Genomic DNA, 12359 nt, shown 5'->3' with positions numbered 1-12359 from the left:
GGGTGTTCCTGATACGAGGTTCCATTGTACTCCTTTGTAAACATACATAAAAAAGTGTGAAATATTGTCTTTTATGATAAAAAGGAAAGTAGAATGCTTATCTTTTACCCAGAGGAGCAAATAGATTTGAACATAATGTATCAATGTTTTCTATCAATTATTTTAAATAAAAATATTTTATAACTTTATTGAAGTATGGATTTGGCTTAAACTTCCTTATTTTTACAATTATATACAACTGAACTTCATCATAATCAAATAAAACAATATTTGATATTTTATCTATGCTGTTGTAGTACTACAGCAATATGCAAAAGTTGACGTGGATTATTTCTAAAGATGGCAGCTTCAGAATTATAAAAAAAGAAAACAATTTACATTAATGTCTTTCTCAAGCAGGAAATAGGCACATATTCAAATTTTTTAATCCTTCCTCCATAGATGACAATAAAAGTACAGTAAAGTGAACAGTTTCACTTTATATTCCAAGTAATGAAATACCTACTAGAAAACATTTTGATGACATCACTTCAGATAAAACAATTGTGAAGATGGATGGAATGAGGAGTAACTGGGATGAAAAGTCTGATATTGCCCCTAGATTCATTTCCTGAATAGGTAATGCTGTCTAACCAACAGGTACAGTTCTTAAACTGCTGGTGATTGCTATGAAATAACAACGCTTAGTGGTAACTATATTGCAGTTTTACAAGTCAAGAAAAACCAAAACAGAAATCAAAAGCAATTGCACATCAGTTGGATAAGAGCACTGATGTCACCCAACCTGGTTTATAGTGGAGAAATAAGACTGTGCCCAGTGGCCATTATATTGTCACTCTTAAAACTTACCCATCAGTATCACTACTAACGGTGGCAAAAGAACATAGGGAATGAGAAGTAAGGCTATACCCATGCAAAAAATATGCTTTTTTGATTCTATGGCAGATTTTCATATAAAAAGCAGATTTGCTAAATATGTTGTGAAGTAATTAATTGATTGTCTATATGCAAAATGATATACTCATATGCAAATGAATCAGTTCTTAGGTTCAACTCTTCAGCTGCTCAAAATTTAAATTCAGTACACTTAGGTAGCATTTAATTCAAGATGTCCACATCAATAAAAAATACGCACAGCTACAATTATTAGAAAACAGACAGGACAGCAATAATATATAAAAATATCAAATATACTTCAATCGGACAAAAATTGAAAGAAATCACATTATGCATTGATACAGAAATCTAATACAAATTTTCAATGATTTCACTTAAATGTCATTTGAACATGAAGTTTAGGCACACCATTAGAATCTTCCCTTAAGTCTTCTATATGTGATTTTTGATACAAATAATTACTTCCGCTGACAAAAACAAAAGTGAAAACATAAAGATTTTACTTTAGTTGAATTTTAATTTCAAAGTTATCGTTTAACAACTTTTTAATAAATGTTTGTTGCCAGCAAATAATAATACTAAATTACTTATTTAAATTAACAAGAATAATTTATTTTTGAAAATAAAGTAATTGAGCCAATTTTAAATTTGAAATCTACTGAACATCTTATCTAATATTGTTAAAACAAATTGAGTAAATTGACATTAAAAAGAGAACAAGACATTTCAGAAAGTAAAAACATATCACTAGCAAGCAAGAAACTAAATGCAAATCATGAAACACGTTCTCCCACGCACAGTTGCACTTTAATCACTGATAGAACACACAATACTTATAAAAAATACTAAATTCAAAATCCTATCCCAAAGGAGAAAAATTCCCTACTTTTTGGTTCAAATATAATCTCACCTGGACCTTCTTTGGAAATGTAGCAGAAAACATGAGTGTTTGCCTTTCTCCTATTCCAGGCATCCTGTCTTCAAGAACAATACGACGGATTTGGGGTTCAAAACCCATATCCAACATGCGGTCAGCTTCATCTAAAACTAAGTATCTGAAACAAAGGAGGGGGAATACATTTCTTAAAACAGTATATTCCAAATAGTAAACACTAATGTATTTCTTAAGGCTCTACTTTATTACATTTTAGCATATTTAAGTTTAAAAAAATCAGTTTTCACGAAATATGAAACTAATTTTTTTATACAATACCCCATTATAACCTATATTCGTATTTACGAAAATTTTATACGAAATAAAACTAAAATAACAAGTTTTTTTAACGTTAAGTTTTAAAAAATAACAATTGGTTACCGTGTGACCAAAATTGACCGAGATATTTCAGTTCAACATTGGAACATTTTATGTCCCTTTCAACTTCCATTCAGAGTTTGGTTCACAAATAAATTAAAAGCCTGAATTTTTCCCACTTAAAAGCCATTTAATGATACTTCTTTTGTGATTTACCAGTAATTAACATACTTTATAATTTTGCTACAACAGCTACATTGGCAGGTTTTCAAATCAGTTTCAATTATTTTTCAAATGTTAAAAATACATAATTAATACTCTTCTGAAGATTTAATAGTATACAATCATAATCTAATAATAATAATAATAATAATAATAAAGCTTCACTAAACTAGAAATAACTTATGGCTCTGTTCAGGCAGGTTATAAATGTCTTAACTGGTTTAAGCCAAGTTTCGTTACTAGGTAGCCAGACCTTTCTAAGTCATAAAAACTGGTTTAGGGGGCTTTGGCATAAAGTTCGAAGTTGCCAACTTGATATAAGAGTCAATCAATCAAAGCGAACGGGTGAACAGAGTGTGAAAGCTTGAGACACATCCACACATGCACAAATTTAGCTTCTGTAATTGGCTACGGCTTAGACCCTGTCTCGTAGATGTGAACGGATTTCCTGCATTTTATGACTTATGACAAAGACACTTTGACATTTATACCACAGTCTGAACAGAGCTTATAATGTCATAGGTTGGATATGTGATTATATGAATTGGCCTGACAGTATTTCCAACTAATTTTAAAAGAAAGAGTCTGCATTAAGAGATCTTTTAGGAAAAAACAAGTGAATATTTCATCCCTCTATATGCATACAAGACCCTTAATATGATCATGAACTTAGAAACGAAATATTTCCATCAATTTTTGTTGTACAGGAGTCACACTGTACTTTATTTTTACAATCAGCACAAAATTTTCCTCCATACTAATACAGGGGCCAAGGAAACATATAAAATGCATATAAAGTTGATTTTTTTTAAAATTTTGTTTAAATTAAAATCCAAAAACATGAGTATTTGCATCACTTAAAACATTTTCACAACTGCAAGTCTCCAATCACAAGTTACAATACTGCATTTTGATGACTTAAAATATAAAAAGATATATTAAGTAAGTTTCAAAATAAAATAAAATGGTTAATATTTACATATAGATAATATAAATTAACACATTCGCTGCCGCTGGCGCGTCAGCATGGCGCTACCTCCCATGCCGGTGACACTCTGGGGCGACAATCGAGTATGATAAGTAAACTGCTTTAGTTTTAGTTTGGATTTGGAGGTTGAACGATGAGGTTTTTGTGGCACGTTAGTGAAGCATTATTTTTATATTTTCAGTGCGTGGTTTTTAAATTTTGTGTTTAATTTTTTTTTTTTTTTTTTTTTTTTTTTTTTTTTTTTTTTTTTGCATTTTTAAAAATGGCGGACAGTACAAGTATTGCAGGACCTTCACAGCCTAAGAAAAGCAAAGTAAGTAAAAAACTGACTGATGCCGAAATATTAGAATTACTAGAAAAGAGTGATCTTTCTGATTATGACAGCGTAGACGATGAAGATTACGGTTGGGATTCTACGAGTGAATCGGAAGGAGATAGTGATGTCGCTGTGGATAACTTAGAAATGTCGGATTCTGACACAGAAGATCAACAATTACCGGTAATCCGACAGGTTGACCGGAAAACAGATTCAAGTTGCATGGTAAGTCATACATTTACAAAATCTGAGTCCTTGCTAATACAGCCAACTGAAAGTACTCCTATCGGATATTTTCGCCTTTTCCTCACTGAAGTATTTCTGGAAAAAATAGTCGAAGAAACAAATCGTTACGCATTAGAAATACAAAATAGCGATAAAACGAAAGAAAAGTCACGAATAACGCTTTGGAAAGATTTAAAAGTGGATGAATTTTTAGTTTTTTGGGAGCATTCTTGCAAATGGGGACAGTAAGAATGAATAGACTTCAGGACTACTGGAAGAAGGAAATTTTATAATTTTTCATAAATTTCACTTCTCTTTATCCAATTAAACATTTTATTTCTTTTAAACTGTGACTTTATATAATGTGTCAATAATTTCGCAGAAAAATGATGAGACGCGCCAGAGCGTCAGTGGCATACAGATAATAAGTTGAACGTGAGGTGCCACTGACGCTCTAGAGCGTCCGAAATTTTTTTACACTAAACACGAAAATAAAAGGTTTTTCTTTTTTTCTGGCTTTACTATTAAAATATTAGGAACGTTTTTAATCATTAAAACACTTTTTTAAATTCGGCTTCTGAGGACAGATATATAAATTTTGGTGGCAGCGAATGTGTTAAAAAAGAGAATATCTTAACTACGTCAAATCATACCACAAAAGAATTTTTTTTCATAGAAAATTCACCTGCCAAATTTTCTTCCTCACACACATCACTTAAAACTTCATGAGGGCTAGATCTGCATTTAAGAAATATCTAGCCATTATTTTTTATGCCACACATACATCATTAACTCAAAATTTTACCACCAATTTATTAATGTATGCATTGATAAGACTTTTTATTGGTTAATTTTTCACAGAATGTAAAAATTGCCATTAGGCATTTCAGGCTGCTTGTCAAAGATAAAACAGCATGCTGAAGAATTTAGACTCAAATTATCTCCTCCCCCCCCTTAAGAATGACAGCCACATTTTCATATTGAAAGAGAGTTTTAATTCATTATAAGTTTAAAATAAGAAAATAATTCTCAGTTAAGCATTCATGACAGTTAATATACCATACTAAACAATATTCTAAATCAATCTGTAATAAAAATTCTAAGCTGACAATAACAGCTCCAGTTCTTATTTGAAACTTTGTCTTCGTTTGTTACCTTCTTTCAAATTTTTATGATTTTTTAAATCCGTTGAGGCAGCACAAATTGTCTTTTATTAATATTTCACTTGTCTTATTAGTTTCGTGCAAGATTCTGATTCGTATTTGAGCTAAAACTCATCTTGGGAAATTGGTGATGGGAAGATAATGGGTGATTAGACAGTCTGATTCCATTCCCTAGGTAAGCCGCAACCACGCCTGTGATGCAACTCAAGAAAACAGCCATCATATGCTTTATTTAAATCAAATAAGCCAACTATTAAATTTTTACAAAATATTCTCCCTGTTGAGCCAATGAAGAACCTTTTGAACATAATACCTAAAAATGAAACTGATCCTATTATACTTAGCTGCATTATTTGCAGTTGTGAAGGTAACTATACATTCTGTACTAAAATAACCGAGTATTTTTTGTTCCAGATGAAGATAGACCTATATCTAATTGCTCTAAAATTGATAATTTTATTTAAAATGTATGGCAAACTAACAACTAACAATGCCCCCCCCCAGTTTCAAAATTTTACATTGCCATGTTTCTCTTCAATTTTACCCCTTTACATTCTGTGATGCCATCTGAGTATACAGAAAAGCTTTTCACCTAGTTTCTGCAGAAATTCCATGCAGGCAACACTTACAACAGAATAACATGGAAATCATGCAACTTATAGGTCACTGATTACCTATGAATACTAATGGAAACTTTAACTGAGTGGAAGTGAAAAAGAGAAGACATGATACCAAGATTATAATAATCTTAGAATTTCCACACTGCTTTAGCATATGAAATCATAGGCTAATTCCCGATCACCTTGATTCCCAAAGCATCATAATTTATTTTTAAAAAATGTCTACTTTATTAGTTCTATTTCACAACATTAAAAATCACACTTTGTTATGAAAGAAGGTGACTTATGTTGAGACATTTTATCCTAGTTCAATTACATAGAAATGGAAAATAAAACATGGATCACTGAATAACTTTTTCAGATTAAAATACTTCAATTTATACACATGAAAAATGGCAAAAATATCTGTCAATTTCTGTTAACAGATATTAATTTTCAATTTAACTTGCCATAAGCATCTTTAATCTAAAGTTATAAAACATTTCATAACATATCTATATAAAAAAAAGACCTCAAATTTCAGACATAAGCGGAACAAAAGCTTCCTAAAAAGAGTAAATATTTAATACCTAACTCCAACTTAAAGTACATGCATAAGAATTTTCTGACCAAATAAGCAAAGAAAAATTACCTAACCATTTCCAAGCTGATTTTCCCCCTTTCCATCATGTCCACTAACCTACCAGGCGTTGCAACCAGCAAATGGCAACCACGATCCAAGTCTTTCATCTGTTGAGCAGGATCAGCACCTCCATAAACAACACACGGCCGTACTCTTGAGCGATATGCAAATTTACATGCTTCATCATATATCTGACAAGCTAACTCTCGAGTTGGTGAAAGAACAAGGGAAAGGGGATACTGCTTTACTCTTGATGAATGTCGTGGAGGCTGGGAAAAAAAAATATATATATATATATATATCAAATAAAAATGCAGAGATCACAACATATGGAAAAAGTTCATGAACTGAACATGTTTATTAAGAAAGTTACGCTTTTTATTTTCCCAAAAACATATTTCAAATATTTTTATATATATATTAAGCATTCTCATTTTAAGATGAAAAGGAATTGAAATGTTTATGTTAGCATAAATTCAGGCATTTTTGCATAATGAAACTCAAAAGCACAAAAAAAAGAACATGCGCCAAGATATATATTGGCGAGAAAAAGCGAAGAAAGGGGCATTTGATTCTCACCTTAGCTATTTGTACCTGCTCCAAAGGTCTAATTATGATAGTGTTTTCTCTTTTAGGTACTGTGCCAAAGTATGTTCCTGTTCTTTTTTTTTTTTTTTTTAATTGCCTAAATATAGGTAAGCCTGAGTATATTACGGCTGATGATGATTCTATGCAAGTTATTCTTTTCAATAGTTCAATTTTTAATGTCTGCAAAGATTGTTACTTTAATTGGTATTGTACTTATGCACAATTCTCATATTTTTTAAATAAAGATTTCATAGTTATTTTGACTTAATGATTCTTTGATTAAAGCTGTGCTAAATACAGGAAATGTACTCAATACCCCTTACCTGCTAATGCACAATACAACGGTTTTATAACTTTAATGAATAAAGCTACTGTCAATGGGAAACAAATATTCCACTGCAGCATCAGAAAATAAACATTCACTATTTCTTTCAGGATCATACTACAATTATATGCACTATCCATGATACAGAAATCTAATACATGGAGTTTCTTGAAAGAGCGCCAATTGCTGATATTATTCTCAGTTAATGGCATTTGGTGGAGTTCATGTTTTCCTATTTTTAAATTTAAAGGCTTAATAATAATCCTTTACTGTTAAGTTCATTATATTTTACTTTAAAAATAATAAACATGCAATAGGCATTATTGATAGAAATGAGCATTACAAGCATATTAAGCACAATTCTTTTTAATTAGCATTGGCAATTAAATTTCTTTTCACATTCAAAAATACAATGAAAACTTTGCCAAAGACTGACATTACATGTATGCTTTTAAAATACTACAAAACATTAGAAATAAATTACAATCATCACCTAATATGACAAAATACTGCCCTTTATATTTTAAAGAGACTGGAAAACATAGCTGAAACAAATCAGATCACCACTCATCACGAAATCTTAATACAGTATTAAAGTAAAATCAGTGCAGATTTAAATGGTGAAATTTATTTAAATGATGAATACATTCCTTGAAGTAACATTTATGAATGTTTATACAGCTTTACTTTAACAGCCATTAAAAATGAAAAAAGAAATATTTTCTTAATTGAGGAAAAAAGGAATATGATTAAAGATATTTTAAATAGATGGAAATGAAATAGCTGGATTTACTGATGCTTCAAAGCAAATGGAAAAATGCAAAAAACACATTTACTCATAGTAGTCATTAGCAACATCATTAAATTGTTCCCAGCAAGTTGTATACATTACACGTTAAAACTTCAGCACCTCTAGAGATAGTGAAATCTTTTAACTCTTTAGCAACGGTAAAATGTTCCTTTCACTGTCAGACAAAAATAATTTGCCTCTGAAAAGTCCACTATTACACAAGCATAGTGTAGGGGATTTAATTAATTAGTTAATATGCAAATTTTGTGCAACTGTTGCATAGCAATAATCTGCTGAGAAAGAAATGAACAGTTGACAGTGCAATTAAAAAAAGCCATAAATGGTCAGCATAATGGCCCTTTCAGACCTCGGATCACGTCAATTCCTCCGAGCAATACATGGGAAGAATTCCCAGAATACTACACAGTAGAACCCTCTTCTGATTAGTTGACCTATGCAAAACACTGCTTCCTGCTCATTTTTTACTTCAGTGCTGCAGAGTATTTTGGGTACATATGCAAAAGAGATTGCTGAATGCATCAATTTCCACAAATTTGTTGGCAAGAACACTACTGTTGAAGCTAGTACCAAGAGAAATGTGTCTCTTGGAAAAGTTCCTCACTGTGTTTATTGCATGTCTGTATATTTGATTAAATTTTTAACTTCTCTAAACATAGATCAGCTCTGGAGTACATATAGAATAATAAAAGAATGAAGCTAGACTCGCTTTTCATCAAAATCATAATATACTCCAGGAAATGCTCTTCCTTTCTGCTTCCTTCTGTTTTGGACAGAACAGCACATTGTATCTTACATTTTGCTCTGATCAGTAGCTTGTGAAAGATTGGCAAAAAAAGCTACGAATGCTATGAATTCCAGTACCTTCTAGTCTTCCAACTATGAATTCCAGTACCTTCTAGTCTTCCAACTATGAATTCCAGTACCTTTTAGTCTAATTCAGCAACCTTTTGCACTGTCAGGAATATTCACTATTTGTAAGTTGCCGAATACTTACTGTCTGTGGTTCTCTTCCCAGCTGTTGAAAGGGCTTACTGCAAGGTAGGTATATTTTGGATGCGTAACACAATCCTATCTCCCTAAAAATTCTCTACACACACAATTATTTTCACAAACCTTAATAAGATTTCTTATAATTCAATATTTATTCTAAATCTATTTCATGCTACATGGTTCAGACCTGGTTGAATCAAACAAGCATGTATAATTATTATATCTCCCATACTTGCTTATACGTGACACTGTAAGAAATTAGATGATAAACTACTGAACTTTCCCTCAGAAAACACAATTTATCGTATGTTTCATTAGCCACTTCAACAGTTGAATATTTAGTCTAGCCGCTTCAATAGTTTATGATTTAGTCAAACTAAATAAACAAAAGATATATAAGTTGGAAGAGTATGATAGATAACATAGAATAATGAAAATCAAGTTCTACGTAAATGCAAAAAGTAGCAGTTAATCAACAAAAAACTTAACAAGTTGAAGAAAATGATGAATAAACAACATAAATACTGGTATTTTTCCATTAAAGGTATTCACACATTTTCCTGTTCACAATGTTTCTAATTTCAGGACAAAATCCTCCAAAAATCCCCTAGCCTATATTATTTTCTTTTATTTTTCCTTTCTGTGATTTTTTTTTCCAAGTTTCCATTATTACACTTAATCAGTTTTAATTTCAGGATGAGATAACAAGAAAATGCTTCACACCTCTTGTGTAATTATTGCACTCAACCACTGCAGTGCCATTCATGTGGAGCAAGCTTTTGTTCCCAAAGCTAATTGTTGTTAATTTTTGACACCATGAGTAAAATTAATCATATGGCAGTCCTGAAAGGAATGGGCAATTCAACAAACTATGTTTGTGTCTGGACATCTAACTTTTGACACCATGAATAAGTAAATCATAAGGCAGTACTGAAAGGAATGGGCGATTCGTCTGGACTACTCTTTATCCCAGCATAAGTTCCTAGCTCCATGGCCATTTTGACTGCAAATTACATTTTACTTTAGTGAGGAATACTATCCATGCAAAGAATATTTCTTTCTTGGGGAAAAAAAAAAAAAAAAAAAAAAACAGGATAGATGCTTCTTCGTTTTTTCACAAATCCCAAGTAATGAAACTCACAGGAGTTATTAAAAAAAATTAGATGAAAAATGTTTCACAAGCAATGGTCATTTTCAGGAAAGAAGCCAAACTAAACTGGTGACACCTGGTGCTAAGGAAATATGAAAAAATAAAAAAGTGCCAAATGGTGTATGACTTTTAACAGAAAAGTATCTCAACACTAACTATGAAGTATACAAAATAACAAATACTTCTAATATTTATTTTTTTTTTCATAATTTAGAAAAACAAATGTAGAAAGTTTAAAAAACTTACCACTGGAATATTTTTAGGGGGACCATTTTCAAAAATCTGATTCAATATAGGTATAAGAAAAGCAGCAGTTTTCCCAGAACCTAACAGAGAATGAATTTTTAAATGTGTATTTTTATATTTTCAATAATTATCTAACAGCATGGGCATTTGAAACTCAAAATTTTAAATTACAGAAGCCATACATTATGTACAATGCATTTGTTGCACGTTAAAGAAATTTTATATACATTAGCGCAAGTTATTTTAAACAACAAAAACTCTCAGCAAAGCTCAATCTCAAAAATAAATTTTATGAAAAAAGTTCTTTTCATTCATTTAAAATTTCAGACATTTATATATAAATAAATTTTTATCATGTTAATTTTTTAATAGTGTGTTTACCCTTTAGAACCTTGGTCAGACAATGATGATACTCACACTTTGCCATTTGCAGAATGAGTCAGAAATAAGACCTTTACATCTGAAATAAATGTAACTAAGTATTGTAGACAAAAATGGTTTTTCAAGTATCATGGCTGAGCTTACGGGATTAACCTAGATGACACTGACCATGCACCTATAAATTACAGCAGCAGCATGTGCAATTGCATTTCAAAATGATCATGAGGCTGCGAAATTCACAAGATTTGAATGAAGAACTGTTGCTATCAGCTGTGGAAAAGTGAAGAAAGAAGCAACAGAATAAATCTGTTCTTTCTGCTATATACTGTTTTTCAATTTGAAGAACTGACTTCCCAGTAGAGCTATCACATTTACATCATAAATCAAATGCCCAGCTATCATTCCAACTCAAATTATGCATATATATATATATGAACAAATTTCTGCTTTTTGAATAAGTTTGTAAAAGTTATATAGTTATATAGTTTATGACACATGCAGCCACTACAACTATCAGCAATATAAACATGTATTTATTGTGCAGCATATTATAATCATTTATTTATTCCACTGCATTATTATCTTAACTCATTAGTTATTTTATTTAGTACTTTTCCATTTTGCTGGCGCAGGCAATAAAGTCGCCAAAAATGGTACAAACGATGCCTGATGCCAAACGGAATATCTTTGCTGGTAACCTTTTCCGCCTCATTTTCAAAACAAGTCGCAGCAATTTCTTATAAGATTGTTTCTGTCAATATTGGCATACAATTACATAGAATTTTTACCAGATAGTTCAGTTTTATGCCGTAAGGCCATTTAAGTAAGTCAATTAGGATGCAATCACACCGCTCACCCGAAGGTGAAAATGTAGAAAAGGTAAAGTCAAGGGTTAAATTCATAAATTCCAATGAGAATGCACTAGCGAAATAAAGCACTGCTGTTTTACATAATTCTGAGTAAACTTTCGTACGAATTGACATAATTGTTGCATTTAAACTTGTATTCCATATTAAGATTTAACTTGAAATTAATGTAGAGAATTAGATGTTTGTAGCATAGTTTACGTGAGATGAGATCACTTGGGGACACGTGATATGAACCGGCGAATCAAGATATTTTACCATGAAAGCATAGTAAATTCATAAATTAATGTCTCTTTACAAATTTATTGTCTATATTTATTGTCTTTTTACAAAATTTTAAACGATATTAACATGTTTATGCCTTCAAAATAACAAATTTTTAGAACTAACATTTGTTAACGTTTTTTATGTGTATACTGTGTGTCGTCACCAATAAAGTCTGCTTGGCAAGATTTGCACCAGCGAAACAGAAAAGTAACCTTTATTTATGTAGACATTACTATAAAAAGACAAATTTAAGATGTATCAAAATTCAGGAGACATTTTAAAAAATGCACAAAAAATTAAGGAACATGCAGTTTGTACCAAAATTTCAACATAAAACACACCAAAAAAGGGACAATTTCATTGTTTTGCCAACAGGGACATTGCAGCATCATCATACTCTTCAGATGATATTTAAGAAAGCTTAAAACAT

General features: G+C 31.1%; 1 protein-coding gene across 2 annotated transcripts in view; it reads right to left on the bottom strand.

Moving 5' to 3' along the window:
- Positions 1-12359, bottom strand: part of LOC118183285 (putative ATP-dependent RNA helicase Pl10) — a 143744-nt gene that overhangs the window by 52030 nt on the left and 79355 nt on the right. For both annotated transcript variants that reach the window (XM_035352760.2, XM_035352761.2), the window contains 3 exons: positions 10416-10495; positions 6315-6574; positions 1808-1952 (listed from right to left, as the gene is read on the bottom strand). In XM_035352760.2, coding sequence (XP_035208651.1) covers positions 1808-1952; positions 6315-6574; positions 10416-10495 — 485 coding nt within the window. The remainder of the gene's footprint in view (positions 1-1807; positions 1953-6314; positions 6575-10415; positions 10496-12359) is intronic.

This window comes from Stegodyphus dumicola, chromosome X1 (assembly GCF_044657685.1).
Source record: "Stegodyphus dumicola isolate Sdum_Otavi_A_Nest chromosome X1, ASM4465768v1".
Taxonomy (NCBI): Eukaryota; Metazoa; Arthropoda; class Arachnida; order Araneae; family Eresidae; genus Stegodyphus; species Stegodyphus dumicola.
This window is presented reverse-complemented; position numbering and strand designations above follow the sequence as displayed.